Source organism: Uranotaenia lowii, chromosome 3 (genome assembly GCF_029784155.1).
Source record: "Uranotaenia lowii strain MFRU-FL chromosome 3, ASM2978415v1, whole genome shotgun sequence".
NCBI lineage: Eukaryota > Metazoa > Arthropoda > Insecta > Diptera > Culicidae > Uranotaenia > Uranotaenia lowii.
Window position 1 is genome coordinate 152,199,234 of NC_073693.1, and position 24,708 is coordinate 152,223,941.

The 24,708-nt window shown below is 35.8% G+C and overlaps 3 protein-coding genes and 1 long non-coding RNA gene across 4 annotated transcripts; 1 reads left to right on the forward strand and 3 right to left on the reverse strand.

Moving 5' to 3' along the window:
* Positions 1-5,861: 5,861 nt before the first annotated feature.
* LOC129752735 (uncharacterized) lies at positions 5,862-8,401 on the reverse strand. Its single transcript, XM_055748504.1, has 3 exons — positions 8,349-8,401; positions 6,397-8,073; positions 5,862-6,348 (listed from the first exon to the last, which is right to left on the reverse strand). Exons 1-3 carry the CDS (start codon positions 8,399-8,401, stop codon positions 5,862-5,864), a joined length of 2,217 nt encoding a protein of 738 aa, XP_055604479.1.
* A 1,893-nt stretch (positions 8,402-10,294) lies between these two features.
* LOC129754102 (cuticle protein 19-like) lies at positions 10,295-10,902 on the reverse strand. Its single transcript, XM_055749969.1, has 2 exons — positions 10,760-10,902; positions 10,295-10,666 (listed from the first exon to the last, which is right to left on the reverse strand). Exons 1-2 carry the CDS (start codon positions 10,766-10,768, stop codon positions 10,364-10,366), a joined length of 312 nt encoding a protein of 103 aa, XP_055605944.1. The 5' UTR covers positions 10,769-10,902; the 3' UTR covers positions 10,295-10,363.
* Positions 10,903-11,357: 455 nt separating this feature from the next.
* LOC129754103 (cuticle protein 19-like) lies at positions 11,358-11,886 on the forward strand. The gene is made up of 2 exons (XM_055749971.1): positions 11,358-11,405; positions 11,471-11,886. Exons 1-2 carry the CDS (start codon positions 11,397-11,399, stop codon positions 11,771-11,773), a joined length of 312 nt encoding a protein of 103 aa, XP_055605946.1. The 5' UTR covers positions 11,358-11,396; the 3' UTR covers positions 11,774-11,886.
* A 2,669-nt stretch (positions 11,887-14,555) lies between these two features.
* LOC129754107 (uncharacterized) lies at positions 14,556-15,157 on the reverse strand. The gene is made up of 3 exons (XR_008738967.1): positions 15,025-15,157; positions 14,765-14,981; positions 14,556-14,683 (listed from the first exon to the last, which is right to left on the reverse strand). It is a non-coding gene; the product is annotated as an uncharacterized LOC129754107 (long non-coding RNA).
* Between the last annotated feature and the right edge of the window lie 9,551 nt (positions 15,158-24,708).

Sequence of the window (24,708 nt, forward strand, 5' to 3'; positions counted from 1 at the left end):
TTATTCAGTAAAAAAAAAGCATAAAAAAACAGTAAGATTCGAACCGTGACCAGCAACGTGAAAGTTCTGGTTGCTACCACGGCACCATTTCAGCGTGTTATAAATCTTGGAAATTCTACTGTTTAAATACCATTCTTTCCATACATAAAATGAGCTCCTTACATACCAGTTCGCTTTTCCCCAAAAAAACGTATCAGGCATCATTTTTTTATATTGAGATTGGAATTTTTCGTGTTTGAATATCTGAAATCATACTTATATGATTCAGAGGGAAGGAATCTATCATGTATATTCTATATTATTTTATATATTTCCAAATATAATTTAAACTCTGTTAGAAAGGCTCCAATCCACTGTTAAGTGTATTAAATCGGGTTTTTATATCTAAAATAAAATAAGCGCGCCTCAAAGAGAATCAAGGTTGACCACATTTTAAGAATTTTTTCAATTATAAAATAATAATTTAAGTAACATATTAATTCGCTAAAATGATGCAATTTTTTTTGCCTTTAAATTCATTACCAATACAACAAAAAGTACCGCCAACATTGTTAAATTTGTCAAGTTTTTTGTATTGTAGTATTATTTCCAGCAATATGGTGTCAGTAACTTCGATTGAATCTCACAAACAACATGACGTTCAGTAAGGTAATATTGAAAATCTTAAGAAAGTTGTAAAACATTTTCAAAATGGTTTAAGTCAGTTAGAAAAATATTGAAATAAAACAATTTCTATAAACAGTTTTAAAATAGTTTTGAGAGACCTTAAATTACAGCTTCGTTTGACGTTTCTCTGAATGAAATACACGCTCATGATGGATTTATCCATTTTTGAGAAAGAGAAGTTTGTCGCAGTTAATGAGAACATTTCGATTAATTGCTTGACAAAAGGCATTCATGCAACTTTTTTTTTGGATTCCTTTTTACTTTGAGGATGGTCAATTATATTCAAATGAAAAGTAGGTTTTTTTTTTATCAAATAACCTCAGACTGGCAAAAGACTGTCAAAAACCTGGCCTCAAAGCTTAATAATAACCCACATATATGAGTATTTTAACCGAACGATGTTTTACATCGTCAAAAGGCGATTTGATGAAGCATAAAAAACGTGTAACAAACAATTATAGAAATTGTAAAACACATTGCCTGAATCGTGAATTCCTAAATTATTGTATTTTGAATATATTGTTAGATAAGTTACTGTTAAAAACTGTAAAAACAGCTGTATGCGAAATTTTTTATGCAAACAGTATGCTAACGGTTTAGGAAACGCTATTATTAATAGAATGCAGCTTGTCGAACTATAATCTATAATGGTTATTGTTGCAATTGGAAGCGGTAAAACAATTCTATAAAACGTGCTTCGTATGTCTTGCTTACGATAATCAGAACAGCTTCACGCTTAAAATAAATCGTAATTGTCAATGATCGGCCAATGACAGTGGTCTTCATTCTGACTATATCATCCGAAACTTAAGTTGAGGCAGATGAAAGCTTACTGCCTGATAATTTTATCCTTATCGAATCACAAAAAACGTTTATTCACAGTGTGCTTTTATTCGAACCCTAAGAATTGAGCAATTAATGATGTGGACTGATTTGCGGTTCTTTAAAAAACTGTATGCAGATGCAACAAAGTTGGATTTATTTATTTTTCAGATGAATTTAGCTGTGGAAATTTATATCATTTTAAGAGCCTTTTTTTATCAAAGCCATTATTGAAAATCATTTTAGAAAAGGTTATGCTATCTCAAAAAGAGAAAAAAGTTTAAGCGTGCATATGTTTTTCTCTTTTGTCGAATCATCTGTCACTTAGTTTTATCACGCCTACATCCAATGTTCCAATAAAACAGTTCTTCAAATTGGCTCAAACGCTAGTTTTTCAAGTGCATTGATTGCACTATTAAAACAGGTACCAAAGCCCTGATAAAAACAGGAAAGTATGTATTTTATTGAATCTTTAGGAATATTTTTGCAACTTTTTTACAACACTCTTAAGATTCAAATTTTAGAAAAAACTTTCAGGGGTCTTTTTTAAACACACGATAAATGAAGCATTTTCTATGTTACAAGAAAACCGTTTTGAAAATTGGATGCCATGGAATAGTCTTCATAAAACAATATTAAAACTCAAAAAAGCCAATTGGCTTAATCTGGGTTACTTGGGAAGTGGTCAGGGAAGCAAATCGAGCATATTTGATAATGATAACTGGTTTATCACTTGTTTAACACTTAGCTTTAAATATGAGAACGCGATGACTTCTCCTCCCTTTCCAATGCTGATCAAGATAACTCGTCCGAAATTATTTTCTCTCAGTCAGTTCTAGTTCTGAAAATATTCTCCGACAAAACTGGAAGCGATCGAAAAAACAAACGCACAGAGAGTGCTTTTTCAAGTTATTTACGTTCATTCTGACTCTCCGCGCTCTCAACTCCATGCTCCGTTACAAGAGACGATAAATTTAAATCGGAATGCACAACTTATCGAGAGCAAAATTGAAGTGGATAAGCGCTAGTATAGTGTTCTTGCAGATGAAAATCTCTCTCGTCGAGTTTGCTCTGCATGCCTTGTTGTGTTTGGGCGAGCAAAATAATATCGTCTGCCAGGTCAAGGTCGTTCAGTTGCTCCATGGTTGAAGGATTCCACGGCAATCCTCGGTTTGGTCTACAGTCAATCGATCCAGTCAAGATCTCATCCAGTACGATGAGAAAAAGCAGCGGTGACAAAATACATCCTTGTCTCACTCCAGCAGTTACCGGGATTGGTTCGGACAAGACACCGTCGTGCAAGACCTTGCACGAAAATGCCTCGTACTGTGCTTCGATGAGATGGACTAGTTTCTCTGGGACCCCTCGTCGTCTAAGAGCAGCCCAGATGTGTTCGTGGTTCAGTCGGTCAAATGCTTTTTCGAAATCAACGAACACCAGCAGAAGAGGGTCCTGGAATTCGTTGATTTGTTCCAGTATTATTCGTAGCGTTGTGATGTGGTCCACACATGATCATCCGGATCGGAATCCAGCTTGTTGCCGTTGGAGTTTAGCGTCGATTTTCTCCTGGATCCTGTTCAGGATCACTTTGCAGAGTACTTTGAGGGTTGTACAGATCAAAGTTATGCCGAGCTTGTTACCGCACTCTGTTAGGTCTCCTTTGTTTGGGACCTTTACGAGGATACCCTGCATCCAGTCGGCCGGGAATGTTGCAGTATCCCAAATGTCAGCGAAAAGACGGTGCAACATTTGTGCTGACAAGGCAGGGTCGGCTTTGAGCATTTCAGCAGGAATGCAATCGATTCCAGGCGCTTTGTTGGATTTCATTTCCTTGATTGCCGCTTCTATTTCAGCCAGCGTGGGCGCTTCCGAGTTGACGCCATTAATGCGACTTACTGTGGGCGCCTCGAGCTGCGGGTTCTGTTGGCCATTGCTATTTGTAACTCGGAAAAGTTGATCAAAATGCTCAGTCCAACGCTTGAGCTGATCTGTTCGATCTGTCAGCAGCTGACCTGCTCGGTTTTCCAGCGGCATTCTTGCATTAGTCCTTGCACCACTAAGGCGGCGAGAAATATCATATAATAATCGGATATCTCCAATGGCGGCGGCTCTTTCTCCCTCTTCGGCTAGGGAGTTTGTCCAGGCTCTCTTGTCTCGTCTACAAGCTCGTTTAACTGCCTTTTCCAGCTCCGCATATCGTAAGCGGGCGGCTGCTTTGGCTGACCCGGTACATGCCTGCTCAATTCCGACTTTCGCATTTCTCCGATCATCGATCATCCTCCAGGTTTCATCCGACATCCATTCACTTCGTCTTCCACAACTTTACCGAGAGTACCATGGCTCGTCGTGATAAAGGCATTCTTGATTCCACACCACTGTTCTTCGACTGTTCCGTCTGTCGGCAGTTCCGAGGCTCGGGATTCTAGCTGTTCAACGTATGCCCTTTTCACCTCTGGATTCTCCAACCGGCAGACGTCGTATCGACACCCGACTTTCTCCTCGCGCCGTTGGACACGCGCAACTCTCAGTCGTATCTCGCCAAGGACGAGGTGATGGTCGGATGCAATGTCGATAAACAATTTTTTCAATTTATTTCTTGAATTGTCATAATATCACCTTCAGTTTCTTCTCAGAAAATATTTCGATCTTAAAAATGATTTTTGAGATACACACATTTGTAACTGCCTCATTTTTAAATGAACTACGCTAGGGTGTTTGACCCATTTTGAATCTAGAGCCGACTTTGGACCAAAAATGCCAATATTTGAATAGGTTATTTAAACCGCTGGCATATATTAAAGATATGATCGCGCCAGCACTAAATTTTACCTCGGAAGTTCGGACTTTCTTCTTACGACAGATTTCCGACAAAGAACAATGAAGTACCATCAGCTACTTTTCTTTAAATTTGATTTAAATGCACAATACTCCTTAACAAAAAATAAATCTCCTTATCATATTTACAGAAATATTTAAAAAAGAAACAACTAGGTTCTCAAGTCACGGAAATATTATAGTTTTTAAGCACCGGAAAATGAGCTTTAATGATTGTTAAATCATCTTGATCTACAATGTACGCACTGCAACATGATGTTATTCCTCAAAGTTCACCCTCCTTAAATTTTTGCTTTTTCACTATAATGAATTTTAAAACGCGTTTTTACTTGACATTGATGACTCGGGGCGAACAGAGCACCATTGATCGGGGTACGACGAGCATTTTTTGCCGTAGAATTTAGCAACAAATTCAACTCGATGGAGCCAATAAAATAATACTGATAAAAATAAAAACAAGTAGTTTCAAGTTATGTTGTCAATATTGAATGCACATTTCAAAAACTGATTTCTCGTTAGCATTGCGCATCAAAATTAGGCTTTAACCCAGCCTCATTTTAGGGTTTTTTTTTTTCGAAAAAAATCTCAATAGTGTGCAATGACGAGAAAATGAAAGGAAAACAATGGAAAAATAATATTTCCAAATTTCGGGTATTTAGCAAAAATATTAATTGTTGCAAATGTGCAACAACATGAAACGGTCTTTTTGTTCTTTAAAATAAGAAATAAATGCTTACTCTTGTTTCTATTGCACTAGTCATAGTTTTATCATAAAAACTTCACAAATCTAGTGCCTGGACACAGTGAGAGTTGAGAATTTTAAGAACTTTTCCTTGGTATCAAATTTTAACTATGGACGTTCTTCTTAATAGGTCACAACACAGTTGTTCCCGATACGATTAGACAGCGTTCCGTTATTTTGAACAATTATTTTTTATTTTGAATTGTTAAAATTTTCCTGTAATATTTACATATTTACATATAAGCATGAACTTTTTAAATTAATAAGTGTGTGTGTTTTATATTTTAATTTGTTGTTATTTCTGTATTTTTGTGTACTTACGTTTAGTGTCTATGTATCGATTTATTCTTCTCCTTCCGGAAATTGAGCCCGTACGGTACAGTACAGAAATATGTTTGTGATTGCCTGTTGCTGCTATGGACTTTGTGTACTTTTCACTTTTTTCCACCGACTTGATAGCTTTTGTGCAAGTATACTGCCGAATTCAGTTTTAATCACTATACTCTCTACGTAAAATATCAAGTGTTGACCGATAACTGTACTGTAAATAATAATATATAAACTGCTCAAAAGAATTCTAGCTGTTTTGTTTACTTTTATGTTTCGTCTCGTATGTGTATGGAAATGAGTGCGTTCAATGAGTGTAATGTGTTAGATGTGTTCAATGAGATTTATTCAATAGGTGTGTTCAGTTTCTGGTTCGGATCACATTTTCAATGATGTTTGGTAACGGCGGTGCGTTCGCAGCTAGCGTAACACTCCCCCCCAGTACACGGGAACCTAGTTTCGTCGTACTTCACGTAGCACCGACGTCTAATACTGCTAGCCTAGCCACTGGTCGATCATATATGCTGAAGGCCGTCTTAACCGTTGCACTGCGTACTTGTCCATCTCTGTTGTGGACCTTGATAACACGTCCCTTGGGCCACACGTTTCGAGGAAGTTCTGGATCGGTAATCACGACTATGTCGCCCACTTTAATAGGTTTGACGGGATAGAACCACTTTGTGCGACGGGTTATCGTTGGTAGGTACTCGCGTAACCACCGCTTCCAGAAATAGTTTGCAATAAGCTGTGATGTTTTCCAGGTGTTCTTTAATAAAGCGGAACTGTCATCGTATGGTACAATAGGCTTGGAGCCGCTGGATGAACCCACCAAAAAGTGGTTAGGTGTTAATGCCTCGGTATCGGCGTTTTCAATAGGTAGATAGGTGAGGGGGCGTGAGTTGATTATGTGTTCAATTTCTAATAGTGCATTCCTTAAGACTTCGTCTGTCGGCAATCTGGGAAGATTCAAATTGTTTAGAATTTTTTTTACAGACTGCACTAGCCTTTCCCAGCTTCCTCCCATATGTGGGCTACAGGGTGGTAGAAATGACCATTTGATCTTAGATGACACAATCTCTTGGATAATTTTATCCTGGTCTAGTTTTCCCAGAGCTTCATTCAGTTCACGATTTGCACCTACAAAATTTGTTCCTCGGTCGCTGAAAATTTCTAGTGGAGCTCCCCGCCTGGCTATAAAATTCTGTAGTGCCATAATACAAGAGCTTGAAGTGAGCGTGTGAGCGATTTCAACATGGACTGCTCGTACGACTAGGCAGGTGATAAGTACTCCCCATCGCTTTTCAACTCGTCTGCCAACTACTACTTGAAGAGGTCCAAAATAGTCGATTCCACTGTAAGAGAATGGTCGACAATAAGCCGCCAGTCTAGCTGGTGGTAGATCAGCCATGAACGGTGGATTTGGTTTGGCCATAGCATTTTTACAGGTTTGACAGTTACGACGTACTTTGTCACAAACTCTTCGGAGCTTAGGGATATGATATAACTGACGAAGTTCATTCACGACAGTTTCGTGGTTGAGGTGATGATAGCGATTGTGGACGGAATTAACGATGAGTTCGGTTACTATGTGTTCTCTAGGTAACAGGATAGGATAAGCTGTGAAAGGATCGATGAATTCGCACGCTGTAATTCTACCACGCATACGGAGAAGTCCATTCTCATCGAGAAACGGCGAAAGTTTGTATAGTAGGCTCTTTTTTGGAAGAAGAGAGTTTTTATTCTGTGAGAGCAATTGGATTTCATGTGGGAACACTTCGAGCTGAACATGACGGTAGATGAAGTTCTCTGCTTTCAGCATTTCTGATTGTGTAACGATGCCAACTGAAAGCGGTAATTCTTTCAAGGTTTCCTTGATGTTTGCTATATAGCGAAGAACAAATGCTGCAAGTCGTACTAGCTTCCTCCTGTCTGATATGCCATAGTAGAACGGTGTGAGGAAAGGTTCATCTATGGAATGCACGTTCACCGATTGCACTTGTTCGTTGGTAGTAGGTTCAATACAAGAAGACTGCTCAGGCCATTCCTCTCGAAGTTTCCAGATAAATTCTGGACCTTTAAACCACCGGCTGCACGGAGAAAAATCTGGAATCTTCTGCCATTTGGTGGCTTCATCAGCTACATTCAACTTTGTCGGCACCCAATTCCACTCGTTGATGACAGAGCTTTCGAGTATCTCTCCCACTCTAGCGCCTACGTATTTGGTGTATTTCCTGTGGTCTGACCGGATCCAACAGAGGACGTCTCGAGAATCCGACCAAAAAAAGCGTTTCTTTATTTGCACTCGATGACTTGCTTCGATATCCTTGGCCAATCTCGTCCCAATAACTGCGGCTTGAAGCTCTAATCGTGGAATAGATAAGTATCGGAGCGGCGCAACTCGAGTTTTTGCAGCAACAAAGGCACATTCTATGACACCCTTTTCTGCGTATCTTATGTAAGAAACTGCTACGTATCCGTTCTCACTTGCATCGATGAAGGTGTGAAGTTGTACTTCGTTAGATTCGATTGATGATGAGGTTAAACTGCGGTAACATCTAGGAATAGCTATATCGCCTACGGAGTTCAAAACACTCAACCAGGTTTTCCACTTGTTATGATGATGATCGGAAACTGTGTCGTCCCAACCGATACCAGAACGCCAGATTTCCTGGAAGTAGAACCTTCAAGAACATCAGGAAGTTTGCCAGAAACCCTAGAGGATCGTAGATCATCATCAAAACTCGAAGCACTTCTCGTTTGGTAGGTACCTGCTCACCCGATAATAGTTCCAGGCTACAACGATGAGGTATTTTGAATGTAAAATTGTCTTTATCAGTATCCCACCACATGCCTAGGACCTTTTCCGTTGCGAGTTCGCTTGCTATGTTGAGGTTTTTCATGGAAAGATTTGATTCTCCTAAAGCGTTGACTACCGTTTTGGAGTTAGAAAGCCAACCTCGTATCTCGAACCCGCTGGTGTTCTCGCTCGTTAATCGGACGCTTTTTCATCGGACACGCTCAGAAATCGGTCGTTTCTGGTGGCTGAGTCCAGTTTTGTTCTTTAATTGGACGTTTGTTGAAATAATTCCAAAAAAATCATCGTTTTATTTTGAATATTTCTTGGACGCTTTCCTACGTAAATCGTTGAACTTTTCATGAATCGATCGATTTTTGTGATGCAGCTGTGTTATCGGACAGCACTGTGAATATCACATATTGTAGCTGTACATGTAGCTCTCAAAACTCATAATTATACTGTTCACGTTATTATTAACTAACAACATTTTTTTTTGTGAAAAAATAGTGATTCGGCCGAAATAATGCTACAATCTTTGGCAATCGGACATTTACGGTAGTCAGACGCACGGCTGAATGCAACGTTTCAATTATATCATCTTTCAACTAAAAAGGGAAACAATAACAACCGTTAGGCAAAAACCCTTGAGGAAGGCCACCAAAAATGGTCGAAACGTCAGGCATTTTAAAAAGAAAGTTGTTTGTTTGAAATCTAGGACCGAAAAATAGCCAAACAATAAAAAGCGATATTTGTGCCAAGTATAGTTGCGAAGGATTGAGTTACTTGACAATTCAAGGAAAACAGTTTAACGCCTGAGCTAATGTTAAGCTTCTTAGAAAAATGAATACACACAAAAAGGATCTCATTGAAACTTAATGTTTCTTTGAAGAGATCGAATTTACTTAACACTATGGCGTACATCGTGCAAGGATATGATGGCTAGCATCTTACAAACGCTAAAACCACCAGCCCACAGAAAGAGTACTCCGTTTGCCGTGACCGAGATTCGATCTCATAATCGCCGGCTTAGAAGATTTGAACGCTATTCTCTGAGCCAAGGTCGGTGGTGGTCTTCTTCTTCAATTTTGACAGAAATCGCTTTGATCGCTCAAGTCACAGTGCTTTAATTCTATCTTTTATCAAATGACACTTTGTTCTTGCCTTTGATGATGCATTCAAATCATCTTTGACCAATCGTTGCATGAACGTGAATTTCACTAAAAAAATGCATTTTTTTTCATTTTTGCTATCAGAAATTCACTTTATTAACAACATTGTTGATCATACGCAAAAATAATGTTCTGATGATCAATTGCAAATTTAATAACCTTTATTTTGCAAATCAAAATTTCGAATTAATGTTATGCTGTTCGAGATATTCAAATCATAACCCAAGAAGTTTTTTTTTAAATTATTCCAAAAAATAATATTTGGAGCATAACTCAAAAACTGTTCAAAAAGTGATATTCAGCTGTTCATGCTGTAAACAAGTGTTATAAGTTTGGCAACTTTTCGCAAACTAAAATTTAAGTATTAGAAAGCAATCAGCACATAGAAAAATGGTTTTCCTATAAATGCGAAAATTCATTTTGGATCACTATTTCAAAGAAAAAAAAATCAATCATCAACTTACATTTGTCAAACCTGTCATGACTGATATATCTACTCCTGAACATGTCAAGAATTTTACACCTAATGCATATAAAATTCACGTATGAGAATATTGATATTTGGACAAAACTTCAAGTTTTGGAAAAATTTGTCAAGTTAAACTGTTTGGAGAAGCAAATTATCAACAAGGTTGGAAAACTAAAGGCCCATAAACTTGCGAAAAACTGCAAGGCTTCATATGACTTTTCAAAAAGATCATGTCAGGGCCGAATTTTTTCAAGATCTGATTGACAAATGATAAAATGGAAAAAAATTTTCGCTGGCAATCAGTTCATAACAAATCATAGGAAAAATAATTTCGATACGCAACCCTTTCTCTATGAGAAGGACACTTTGTGAAATGAAAAACCCACTAAATCACCTAGAAACGCACTTCGGAAACACACCAGAGCTAACACGGATTACTCAACACTTGTTTCAACAAAAGATTCGTATTTCGAAATAAATTGTCCTATATTTTCAAAATTTGAGCTAGTTCTTTGGTTTGAGATCCGATCGGGTCCTTAGTAGTGTTGATGGATGTTGGCGTAACTTTCCCCGTGGGGGTGATGCGCATGGCCCTTGCGCTGAACGTGCGGCTGGAATCCGGTCTTGTGGTCCGAGCTGTAGTCCACAATTCGGTGCGTTCCATCGGCCTCGTCCAGCGTGTACTGGCCCTTGACGTGGTCCCCATCCCGGTGCTCCCACTGGCTCTTGTGATCGTGGGTGTGGTGATCCTTCACTCCATACTCGAACTTGTACTTGGGATGGCTGTGGTAATCATCAGCAATAGCAACCGCCAGCAAGCAGGCAACCAGGGCTAGCACCTGAAGGAAAATTCACGGAAAATTTAGTCCACTTTTGAAGTCCACTGAGTACTTATTATGTAACACTGATTTTGAACTATGCACTTCACATACCTTAAACATTTTGGATCTTTAGTTGATTAGAGAACGTAGTTCTAGTGAAAAGCTAAGACTTAACTGATGTCCACTCGGAGTGGCCGTAGAATATTTATACGAACCAACCTCGGAGCACTCTAACTGGCAACTAGTTTTCCCATTCTAGTAACCGGTATGACCACACGTTCGTTAGAAAATTTCACTCGGCCGACTATTTGTCAAGCCTAATAAAACGCAAGAAATCTATGTTGTATGCACATGTGTCGGCGTTAATACATGATTGATCATTGTCCGGTTGATCGTGGGGGAGATTTTCATTCGCCTTTTTCTTTTCGGTTCAGTTTTTGTTGAACCGGCCTGGCGCTAGAACAACGGAATGGTCAACGATCCGTGCATTTTTAACAAGTTTCCGCGGCGTCCGGCAAGGTTAGAATGGATAATCGATCAATGCTATGGAAATGGAAGTGCATGTAAACCTTCAATAAATCGATGTGGCACTTTTCATGTGAGAAATCGATCGCGTTGTTTACATAATTCCGCTAATTAAACTTTGTACGACAAGTTGATTGGTATAAATACCAAAACATGGTGCTGATGAAGATATCAGTTTCAGAACATTAATCGTTCTATCAACATAACCAAATACTCAATCAACATGTTTAAGGTAAGAGACTAATGAGAGATCCGTTATCAGCTCATGATTATCAATTATCAATTCTATCACAACAGGTTCTTGCCTTGTTCGCCTGTCTGGCTGTTGCTGTCTCGGCCTTTGACTACTACAGCCATCCTAGCTACAAGTATGAATATGGCGTAAAGGATCACCACACCCACGATCACAAGAGCCAGTGGGAACACCGCGAGGGAGACCACGTCAAGGGCCAGTACACTCTGGATGAAGCCGATGGAACTCACCGTGTCGTGGACTATCATTCGGACCATAAGGGAGGATTCCAGCCCCATGTTCAGCGCAAGGGACACGCCCACCATCCCCATGGAGAGAGCTGGGCCAACATCCATCAACACTACTGAAACCCGAACCGAAACCAGCTACCTACTAACTTATTGATAACCACCACAAAACGCGCCAGGTGTTCACAACTGACCAACCTCCTCAAATCCAAACCAAAGAGCCTAAGCTGAATTTATGTATGGAGAAATGAAATAAACTTGATTCTCGGTAATAAGCATAACGTAGCGCGTTTTCTTTCCCGCAGCCAGAGTTGATTCGTAATCAAAGCTCCTCTTGTTGTTTTGTTGACCCCCTCCCATCTTTTGCAAAAGATTTGCGACCCATGTGGTTTTGCAAACGGTATTTGATTTATTTTAGTGGTGCAGTTCGTTTCTTTATGTGTGCAGAATGAGTGCTCTTGTCTCCATACGTAATAATTAAACACTTAGTCGTTTAGCTCGGGACATGTTAAATGGGATCATTTAGGCCGTGTCATTTGTTACAGTTGTGAAATGCAAGAAACAAAATCGATGGAGAAGTATTTATAAGAAAATGAACGGTTAGAAAACGTCTGCTTAAGGAGGTAAAATACATTCAAATGTTTAGGTCATTCTTGGGCAGCCTCCAGATCTTGTTTTGCTTTCGAAACGGGAAAAACTTCGTACAATCGATAAAAACTGGAAACATTGATTCTTCATGGGATGAAATTGGTGAATGAAATCTTTGTTTGGAACGAGAGATTTTAATTGGTTCATATGAGTTCAAAGGTGGCAAACAGTGTTGCGAATGTCATTCAAAAGAAAGTCGGGATCGGGATAACATTTCTCAATGAAATTCGAAGAGATCTCATTAACATTGACAGTCATCCAAAAAAATGCTACACGACTGGAGAAAATGTTTTTCAGTTTTGCAATGACAGTCACTCAGAAAAATGTCATCGATTCTCGATATCATTTTTGACTTGTAACAGTAGACTGAGCCGATTAGAGGTCATTTTTTAATTTCTCAAACCCTGGGATCTAAAATGCTTCATTTTGGTCCAAAACTCATCCATAATTTTTTACAGATTTTTTAAGTAACGTTTACATGAGTAAATTTGAACTTTTAGGTTTGTATGGGAAAATTGAATATTTTGTACTGAAAAATCAACATACTTTTTGTTTCTTCTGTGGAACCGAGCCTGCTAATGGTTTATGTGTCAATTTATAAATTCCTTCAAGGAAATTTTCCGCTGAACAACTTTGTCGAATATCATAACTTCGTATCTCTTTGGACAAAAAGTTATTAGCTGATTAACAGGTGTATGTCTTTTTGGATTGATAAACCATGAATTCAATTGACCTCACTGCTTGTGCCCCACGAAATATGGCATGAAAAGTGGTCTTGCAATATTTTGCTGGGCACCCAGCAGTGGTGTCAATCGAATTTCTTGTTTATCAATGCCAAAAGACATACACCTGTTAAAGAGCTAATAACTTTTTTGTCCAAAAAGATACGAAGTTATGATATTCGACAAAGTTGTTCAGCGGAAAATTTCCTTGAAGGAATTTATAAATTGGCACATAAACCGTTACCAGGCTCGGTTCCACAAAAGATTAAAAAAAATGATGTTGATTTTTCAGTACAAAATATTAAATTTTCCCATACAAGCCTAAAGGCTAAAATTTACTCAAGTAAACGTTACTTAAAAAATCTGCAAAAAATCATGGATGAGTCTTGGACCAAAACGAAGCATTTAAGACCCCAGGGTTTGAGAAATTCAAAAATGGCCCCAAATCGACTCAGTCTATTGTAACAGTCGAAGATTCTGTTATTCCTTTGACTGCCAAAATAACATTTTTGAATTTTCAACTACGTGAATGTCATGAAACAATTTTAAAAAAAGGTTAAAATTTTGACGGTCAGGAAGTGTTGAGTATCAGATTGACTAAATATTTACTAGTATTTGCGTAACAGCATAGCAGCTCAAACTGAAATTGTATATTTTTCATTTCAAATAAGTTCACAATTGTTTTCATTTTTCTCATCACACTTACAATGTGCTAGTAATAATTTTTGCCTGCGATTTTGAACTTGACACTTCATAACGCCGTTTGTTCAATAAGTTTTCTTTGTTTTGATCTGTTTTGAAATTTAATCCTTATTATAGCAATTAATATTGGTTTTCTACTTTGATTCAAATCCATACTCATAATTAGATAGAGTAATTGGTTGAGAACCACTGTTTTTACAAGCTTTTCCCAGTATTCGATTGCGAGCTACACACGCTAGAAATCATTAAACCATTTGTGTTTCAAAAATAACCATTTTTGACCTTTTCCCGGGAAATGTCATTTTATGAGTTCTCCTTGAGAAGTCATAAAATGACTTTTCGGGGAGAAGTTCGAATATGGTTATTTTTTAAACATATGGGCGTTTAGCGGATAAGTAAGGAAATGGTTATTTTAAAACCGTAATTCAAAGAGCAATATTGCGGGATGGAACGTATTAAAAAACTATCGGCAAAATTAAGGAAACACGGTTTTCAAATATGTAGTTCATTTTATTTCTTGTATTGCTGTGCTAATGTATAGTATTTGCCATATAAATTTTATTCATAGGTAGATGATATTTGAGCACAAGAATTGAGCGGAAGCAGGAAAATTTAAAGGACTGCAACCTAGCATTAGGCTAAAACCAAGGCCGAAACATCAACAAAAGTGATTTCTCCCCACGATCCCTACCGAATTCAAATGAAAAACTAATCTAACCTCGGTGCCGGACATCGGCGGAAGTGGTAATTTCATATCCATATGCTTTGGAGACATTTTGTAGATCCGAAGACGGCCAAAATACCACTGTCTCCAGGCTGCTCGTTCACGAGGGGTTGAGTGGATAATTTATGACCGGCGGGTGATGTTTTCAATGCAGTCCGGCCCGGTCTAGCTCCATCAGGATGGTGAAAAAAACGGTCGAATATCTCGCAATTCCTCATCGCAATAATAGAAATTCTAAAACGAAAATTCTTCATCAGCCTTTTCTCCTTGGAAGTCTATACATTTAAAATTATTTAAAGAAATATTAGAACTTACCGGAAGTGTAGTCCGGATTATCTTTTTCGTGATATTTCACTTATCCAAATTGTGCGAAGGACCGCTTCCAGATGGTGCGAGGACGATGCTTTTACAACTTTCGTTCGCTGTGGGCTGTGGCTGAAGAAGATGATCCGGTAGCAAGCGGCTCCTTCAACTTGATGATGATTCTGGAGTTCCATTTTGGAATTTCAAAAGTGATCGTCTAATTGGTGTCCTGAAATTATTATTTATTGTTTAATGAATATTAAATTGATTACCTTTTGTCATTACCAACACAATCGATGTCTTCCGTAAATACAACGACCGATTTAATGGAGAACTCGATTAACTTCGACGGAATAAAAGATTTTCTTCAAAACGTGTTTGTCAGTCACATCAATTATTTCAAAATGGCTACGATAGAAACACAATATTTTTCAAACATTTTGTGGTTAATGTTCGAGAACTAATAAAATGGTTGAAATTTAAAAATGAAAAATTCTTGAAAAATAACCATGTTGGTAGTTTTTGGTTTAAAGCCATAAAATGGTTATTTTCTAATTCTAAATGGTTTAATCAAAACGAGCGTGCAAGTAAAATGAATATTTTCCCAGTACCTACGACTATATGTCCTGTTGCTCTTTTTGCTCTGCGATCCAACGGTTGCAGTGAATCAAATTGTCCCTGATTTTATCTCAAAAAAAGCGACAAAGTAGACGTGTGGTTTTGTCTTTATTCTCTCTCTGTGCGACAACCTTTTGTCTCTCCCGTATGTGTATCATGACAAAATGAAATAGGCAATCAAGAATTGTCGCGCCGTTCAGAAGAACATGACAAATTCTAATGTGAAATTGTCCTGAAATTTACAACTTGGGACAATCCGCTTCGCTTGTGTGGGTAATTTATCTGATTTCGTAATAATGGAAAACTATGTGACCAGATCATAAGCTATCTGAGAAGAGCTCTTGGCCTAAGTTTAAGGGAAACCATACTAGAAGTAGTACAGGGACACTAGGTCGAGGTCGTGGCCAATCTGTCCGGTTCCGGAACGAAATATATCAAAGATATCAGATTGAAACTTGCAACATATTGATAGAAAGCTCTTGACCTCTTCATAAGCGGAATCGATAGGAGAAGTGATTTGGGGACACTGGGTTGTGCCCATGGCCAAGCTGTCCGGTTCCGGAACGAAATATGTCAAAGTTATCGGATTGAAACTTGCGACATATTGATGGAAAGCCTTGGCCTCTTCATGAAATGAATCGATAGGAGAAGTGATTCGGGGACACTTGGTCGTGGCCAAGGCCAATCTGTCTGGTTCCGGAACGAAATATATCAAAGTTGTCGGATCGAGACTTGCGACATATCGATAGAAAGCTCTTGGCCTCTCCTATCGATTCTTTTCATAAAGAGGCCAAGAGCTTTCTATCAATATGTCGCAAGTCCCGATCCGATAACTTTGACATATTTCGTTCCGGAACCGGCCAGATTGGCCATGGCCCCGATCCAGTGTCCTCAAATCGCTTCTCCTAGCGACTTCCTTCATGTTGAGGCCAAGAGCTTTCTATCAATATACAGTAGTTTTTCGATTTTATCACGGTCAAAAAAAATTTCACCGTGAATATGGCGAAACCGTGAATTTGGCGAAACTAAAAATTAAAGTGGAAAAAAGTATTTTTACTGTCTTTTATCAATAATTTATAATGTTTTCAGTATTGGAAACGTTTTGTATCAATAAATGTGGATCATACGATGTAATAATCAAAAATAAATAAACTCAAAAAACTAATTTCAGATAAAATTATTCTTCTCTTTAGCAATTATAAGATTTTTTCTTGAAATAAAACCCTATGCAATACTCATTTAATAAAATCAAGTAAGTTATTTAATTTTTGAAGAAATTTAACAGTCGTTATCTTTTATTTCGGTTTTAAAAAAGAGTTCAAAGAGAAATTCATCAAAAAATTTTCTTCTTCAAATTTCAATATTTTAATCTTTACACCTTTGATTAACTAAAAAGTTTACCTTTGTGAAAAATATTTTCAAATTTGCTCAATTTAGACTTTTATAGTGTTTTTCTCGAAATAAGCTTTATGCGGGTAGATAATCCTTTGTTTTTCATATGCAGAAAAAGCAGAAATTTCAGTCCTTTTTACATATTTAAGTCAATGTTAGCAGAATTTCATTTTGATCTTCCAATATTATCTATTCAGACAATACTAAAGGCTGTCCAATCAGGATTTCGCATGTCGTCTTTTCAAATAAACAAATTCAACAAAGAAATCAGAGAAAATAATCTCTTTTAAAAAACGCTTCAATTTATCCACACCTTTAAATAATTCGCAAAACCAAAAAAGTTTACTTTTTAGAGCGGCTAACCAAGCACAAGTGACAACACTAGCATTAGCGTGACGTTAAAATACTTATGTCGATTATTACAAATGTTTTTAAATCCAAATGACGATTTTAAACACTATATAGCTAAAATAAACAGTTCAGTGGCATTTTCATATAATTGAATACCTTTATACCATAACATGAACCATAAAAATATCATGAACAAAGATGCTCTCCGCTTTTGAACGAAAACTAAGGTCCTAGAAACGCTTTCTGAATGATTTCTTACAAAGCGTGATAAAATCGGAACAATAACCGTGATAAAATCGAGCGTGAATTTGGAGAGTATTGATAAAATCGAACAGTGATAAAATCGAGAAACTACTGTATAGCAAGTTTCAATCCGATAACTTTGACATATTTTGTTCCGGAACCGGACAGGCCATGGCCACGACCCAGTGTCCCCGAATCGATTCTCCTATCGATTCCCTTAACGAAGAGGCCAAGAGTTTTCTTCCAATATCTCCCCAGCTATGATCCGATGCGTTTTAGTTGCTATTTTCGGAACCGCTTATCCTTATATTTTTCAATAGCAACAAACGAATGTTCTGAAAAAATATTATCGGAATCAATCAGCAAAGAAATTTGTCTTTATCGTTCCGAGCGTACGACAACGACAAAGATTTTATTTTTTTTGTCATGAAAAGTTCAAGTTGGGACAATGTCATTATCATTCGATAGTAGGCGATTTTTGATTCACTGAACGGTTGAGTAAACTGAGGCCATGGCCTTAGGAACGGAGGGGGGGGGGGTTTGGGGGTTAAACCCCCCCCCCCCCCCCCCCATGAAGGTCCAAAGATGCCAAGTGAAATTTTTTTACTAAACATTAAATTTGAATTTTCTAATCAAATTTTGAAGAATTACTTAAATGATTCAAGAGTAACAATAGTGTGACAATTTTAACTCCAAAACCTCGGAATTTCATTTCAGGACCACAATTCTACAACAGTTTTTCAAAAAATTTCTCACTTGTTGATAGTAATTGAGTCCCAAATATTGAATCCCAATAAAGTTAGACTAAGCTTACCAGATTTTCCGGTTTTGACCAGATTTTCTCACTCCATTTGCAAAATCAAACGAAAATTTCAATTGAGTCCTTAGAATTATGTATCTTGTGTGAGAATAATTTTTTTTAATCAATTTTATCAAAAAAACATAAACGATTTTTTGGAAGCCTGATTCTTTTAATGATTTTGAATCCCCTGATGTGTTTCGAAAAAATTAAAAACAGTATTCCATGTGTTTTTCTTCTTTATTTTAATAGAATAATTCCGAAATTTGCCCGGATACTTGATTCCAACATTGATGTTGAATTTCAATCTAAAATGTGCTAAATTTCCCAAATTCAAAACTTTGAACTTCGGAATATGGAAAACAAATTTTTTGAAATTCAAACCACTTTTAAAACATGGATCTGAAATTTTTATCCTAAATTTATGTGCAGAGTTGAAACATAAAAAAGTTTCATGAGTCCAGAATTTAAAAATGTGTAAACATTTCGTCACACACAATTTTTTAAAAAAATTCAAGTTCAATTATGAATAACTTATTAAAAAATAAATCATATTGAAAACCATAAATTCAAATTCAAATAAATATAAAAGATTCCCGGTCAAGGGTTCTGATACAAATTTCGCTTTTTGGTTTCAAATTCATTGGATTTCTTATCCGGAATTTAGGCTCACGCTTAGAATTTGAGTCCAAAATGCAAAATTCAGAATTGGAACTAAACTACAAGGTTTATTTTCAGATTAAGCCCAAATTTAAGTTTCATGATCAATATTAAAATATCGATGTAAAAATTTCATCAGGAATTCGCAGTTTTATAGCTTTGACTCTTGATTCAAAATTAAAATTTTAAATTCATCAAAAACAGATTAAAAACCTGAACCTGAACCTGGTGAAAATCACATATGAAAAATTAGATCTGAATTCATTTCAAAGAATTTGTTTTTTGAAAAATCTAGATTCTAATTTTGAAAACTTTTACTTTAGGATTTAAATCATTTTATATTTTAAATGATAATTTTTTAACTTGTATTTTAACCTTATGTAAAAGTTCAGCTGAAAATTTTATTTAAAAATTTGCAAATGTTGCAGATTCTTCAAAATCAAAGGTTCTAACTAAGTCTTAAATTTTAATCTAGTTTACAAGAGCTGTTAATAAATCCTTTTTGAACTGTAAACCTTATTTTTTACTTTTATTTCTGAATATTTGATACATTTTCACCCAATAATGCTTAAAATGGTTATGCTTATGGTTCAGAAGAATTAGCTTGCTTAAGCAAGTGAGTTAATGAAAATTTTCTGAATGAAGGTTCAAAATCCTTTTTTTTTGTTTCGATTCTCGATGCAGTTGGCGCACCAGTTATTGAAAAACCTATCTGGAACAACTGTGACCGATGTTTACTCTTGGGCTCGAACTCACGGATATCAGCTCAGCAGGCAACTGATTCACAAACTGAGCTAAATATATCACAAGTACTCATATTTTTGAAAGCTTCATGAACAAAGTTGGGTACTTCTAGGACTTATTTTAAAAACTAAATAACATTTACTGCTTAATATCTTTAACCTGAATAATGTGTACTTAGTCCATATACATTTTTTCACTTGTGAAGGCATTGTTTAAGCAAACATGTTATTGGGAATAAAATATTATCAAACCCCCCCCCCCCCCCCCCCCCCCCCCAGGATACTTCATTCCTGGGGATACTTGATTCCTTAGCTATATCTCGAAACTGGAAAGTCTTACAAAGACCAAATGTTCTAGAAAAATGTGCCAAAAGGAGCAAAATAATAATGCTTGTAGTTTTAAAATTTTTAACAAAATAATTGTTTGAGTAATTGAACTTTGTTTGAAAAATTTCACAAAATTTAACTTGAATATCTTTTTTCATCACTTTAAAATGTTCCATACAGGGGAAAATTATGAAAAAAAAAATATTTGTTCCAATGTATCAATCGTTCGAGCGTAAAATGAACTTCATAATGCCATATTTTCAAAGTAATGGAAAACTCTCAACTTTTTCAGAAAAAGTTTTCTAAAATGTTGATTATGGGTACAATTGATCCCCTTGAGTTGGATACAATTGATCTCCCTTCCAAACGGCATATTCTTCTTCTGAATTGATCGTTATGATTGCTGATTACGAAATTACTAATATTTATCCAAAAACTAATATTTACCAAACAATTGTCTGAAGAAAAGAGCAAAAATAATTAATTTTCTCTTAATTATAAAAAATAGCGCCTTTAAGTATGCAATGTTTTTAGCGTTGAGACAAAGTTATAGAATGTTCTTCTTATGTCTGCTATAAATTGTGAAATGAGAACAAACATGACCAAAATAGTCAATTAACATTCTATCTTGGGGTTTTGTTTGATTTTTATACAAGGATTTGGGCTTCCTGAATAAAAGATCAAGTCTCCTTCAATACGGGATCAAGTCTCCCCTAACTTCAGAAAAAATCGCAATTTTTTACTCCCACGAAAGTGCTTCTAGTTCATCAACGGGTTCAAGTATCGTTCTAATTTTTGGAGCATAGAAACTTGAAGTTACAAGCTGTCAGAAAATGTCAAAGACGGCGAGTTGCTAAATTTTTCCAAAAAGATATGGTTAAAATAAGAAAAGGGGATCAAGTATCCCCACTCTCCCCTACCTAATTACAAGCAATCGAAACTACTTACTGCAGGGAACAAATCGTTTGCTCAGACGGACATTTAGTATCTTGGCAGTTTGAATTAGTGGGCTGGCCTGGTGCCTATGACCAGACTGGTTCCAAAATACGAAAAATCAAAATGAACTGATTTTAACTTGCGACACATGAATAGGAAGTTCTTGATCTGTACATGATGGGAATTGATAGGAGATGTGAATCCGGGACTCAGGTTAAAAGTCAAATGGAAGTGTTGGCATCTATTTCTAGTAAGGAGCCATCAACATATCACGTGGAAAATTAGAGGGGTAGCTTGCAAATTTTCCCACTTTTCCACGGAGAGGGGTGTAGAGGTTTGGGTCATTTCCTCGTGGACATACTCGTATGATTAATAATGTACGTCTCGGTAGTCGAGTGGTTAGCGTGGTAAGACGGTAAGCGCTGGTTCACTGATGGCATGGGTTCGATTCCCATCTCGGTACTGGGTGTTAAATGTTAATCTTAAGTTGTCCACGTCATTTATTCAGTCTGAAAAGCCTAAATCGCTAAGACGGTGTATGTCTTTTTTTTTTAAATAAATAAACATGATAATGTTGAAATCCCTAAAATCATTGTATTTTTATGAAAAATGTAATAAATTTAAAAAAAATAATTGAAAGATAAAAAATTGAAAGTTTATGTTGCTTTCAATTTTTTATTTTTCAATTATTCTTTTAAATTTATAACTTTTTTTTCTCCAAATATAGAGTTAAGATTTATGCTGTGCTGTTTTCTCGCACGATTTTTGTGCTAATTGTTAAACAAAACCTTAAGATTCCTTCTACGGCAAATAAGGTTTTACCGAAGAACAAAACATTTTTCGTATCGGCTTTCTCTACGAAATGTTTGTTGGACAATTTTAACACCATGATTTTGGAAAAAAAAAATTACGATCCAAACATAACCAGAGAAAATATCAGATCGTGCAACAGTTGGTCCGTTGAATCTCCTTTTGTCCCATTGTTGTACATAAGTCAACTACAAGATCTGTATAAAAATTTCAAATTTATTATTTTTTATACCTTCAAAAACTTTGTTTGCTTGATTTTACTGACAAAAAAATCAATTAAATTTTTGGAAAATTCAGGACTCAATAAATTAGTCCTGAATTAGCGCAACGTGTTTTGATTTGTACGGGAAAAGAAAATTTTAACTCAAAAATCACCAGAGATGTACTAAAACTTCAAAAACTTCATTTTTTGATTTTTGAAATATTTTTTGGTTCTTGCAATACATTTCATGTGAACTAAAACAAATCCTAACTTGTACTTCAGAAATGATATTCGCTGTCATATTAAAAATTCAAAATAAAAATTTAAATTTTAATGTTTTTGTATGCTAATTTTAAAGCTGTTCAACCGTAGGATGGAATAAAAAATCGCAATTAACTGCCTTTCATAGCCAATGAGTTTGTTGATTTATAAAACGTTCGCAAAACCATGTCAAAAACCAAGCAAAACCTGCAACTTTACAATACTTTTCGATGGATTTGGATTTTTTGTATTGAAATGTTTATAACTTTTTTCGTGAAATACTTTGCATCTCCTCATGTTGGCGAAAAATGAAGCATAAGAATAGCTAAAATCATTTTTTATCAAAGACAAACTATTTTTCAAGCTTATTTGAATTTTCTAAATGGTTTTCTGCAAAAATTTCTTCTTGCATACAGATTTCCATACAAAATTGAACAGGTTTATTGATTACACGCAAGTGAAAAAAACTCGATTTGTCTTTTAATATGACTTTTTTTTGCAAAATAAGTGGATATTTACGTTTAACTATTATTTTAGTAATTTCTGTGCTCAGATTAACTGTTTTCCACTCAGAACTTTCATATTTTGTGTTCTCAATATTGATTTTCAATGATTCAACATTTTTTCAAAACACTTCATATTTCCATGAAAATATTTTTTCTATCTTCAAATATTAAAATTGAAATTTTGAAACTATTAATTTCATTGAAAAATATACCTATGTATTGAAAAGTTGAACAACTTGCAATATCCGAAATTGAATGAACTGCTTTGGCTTTGAGGGACTACTTTTTATCAGAATTATTTTGAAATCTTTAATTCCGACCATTCACTCAACATTTGATACAAATTAGCTAAAATTTGTTCTAAAAATCCTGTTTCTCAAGTTTCGAGACGAGAAATCTTAAAAAACTGTATTTCATGTCAACAGAAAAATAAACAGTCATAACTTCTTGAAACTTAATTTGATCAAAACCATTTTTCAGCCAGAAAATTGTTTGGAATGATTGCAATGTGAAATGAATGTTTCTTGAAGATTTATGTCATGCTTCAGAGGTTACATTTATTACAAATCATCCTACTTTCATGAAAAAGATAATCAAAATAAATTATCATTTTGAAAAGATATATGTACTCATTAAATAAGAAGAACGATCTGAAATTTTGGGAGTGGATGAGTTCATTTTAAGCTTTAAATTTATATTCATTATGAAGAAATCGATCAACTTCCAAGTGAGTCCTAAAGTAATTATTTTATAAAATCCCATTTTCTTCATAGAGGTAAAGGTGGGTAAAACAGAATTGGTCATTTTATCCTTTCACCTATGAAAGGGCACTTTGAAAAAAGTTTTAAATACCTTTCAGTTCCTTCAATGGGATTTCAATGAAACAAAATTTAATGTTGGTAGGACATAAACGAAAAAGCTTAATACTGGGCAAATAAGGTCAAAAACACTTCACTGAGATGGCTCCGGTTAAATTCAGCGGCAGATTTGAGATTCTGAGGAAATTTCACGTGTGATAAATGATATTCCAGACTTTCAAACCGGCGGCTTCATATTTTTTTCCATTTTGTGACCGAATTTTCCCATTGTGCATTGAACGGTTTATTTGGAAGACACCCCCCCCCCCCTCCTCAAAAGGGACCGTCTCCAAATTGAATTTCATTAGAACTATAAGTTCTCATAATAAGCTTTCTTAACAAACATCCGCCTCTTTGAATATATAATGGCTGAGCCTTCAGAAGGTTTTAAAAATGTTCAACCATTGGAAAAAATCGGACAACATGAGGCACGATGTAAATTTTGCTTGTGCAACTATTAGGCACAAACATGCTGTTTTAAATGATGTTTTCAAATTTTTATGTCACTGTTTTCGATCACTTGAACTTTTGGATCTTGTTGACCAATCCTGTGTGAGTGCAATCCACAAAAAAAAATCGAGTGAATTCCATTGAAATGACAAATTCAGCAGAAAAACCAAAATCATGTGCTTAGCTTTTCAACGATTGGCAAATCACCCTATCTTCCATTTCCAAAACAGTGTTTTTTAAGAACCATCCCGTTTAAATTGGACATATTTTGAAAAAATAAACAACGATTTTTACTAATAATATTGGGAGTTTGATAACTAGATTGTCTGTATGATTAAAGTTGAGATGATCCGTTACATAATCAATTTTTTTTTAATTGTGATAAGTCGAAAATAACATCACAAACAGTCAAAATCATACGATATTTTAACATAAGTTACACATGCCAAATCAGGAGCACTCACCTTTCTTATTTTTAAATATCTCGGACTGCATAACATCATTTTAAAATCTCTTGTTTGTTTATTAAAGGTGAATAAATTAATATGCTATCGATCATCTGAATTTCATATTTCCGTATGATCAACAATATTGTTGATATTAATGAAGTTTTGGAAAAAAAATTAAAAAAATTACAGAGAAAAAATTTTATTAATCGACAGTTTTATACTCAATTGTAACATTAAAAAATCTGATTTTCAATGGACCAAAAATGTCGATATACAATGGTTTCAAGTGGTTATTTATCGATATACAATGATTTCAAGTTGTTATTTATCGAATTCGGTTGAAAATTGAAGC

Coding starts and splice junctions, on each gene's coding strand:
- LOC129752735 (XM_055748504.1), bottom strand. CDS start 8,401: ATGAAAAAGCGTCCGATTAACGAGCGAGAACACCAGCGGGTTCGAGAT. Junction 8,074..8,348: donor CAGCGGGTTCGAGATACGAG/GTTGGCTTTCTA, acceptor ATGTTCTTGAAG/GTTCTACTTCCAGGAAATCT. Junction 6,349..6,396: donor ATGGGAGGAAGCTGGGAAAG/GCTAGTGCAGTC, acceptor GAATCTTCCCAG/ATTGCCGACAGACGAAGTCT.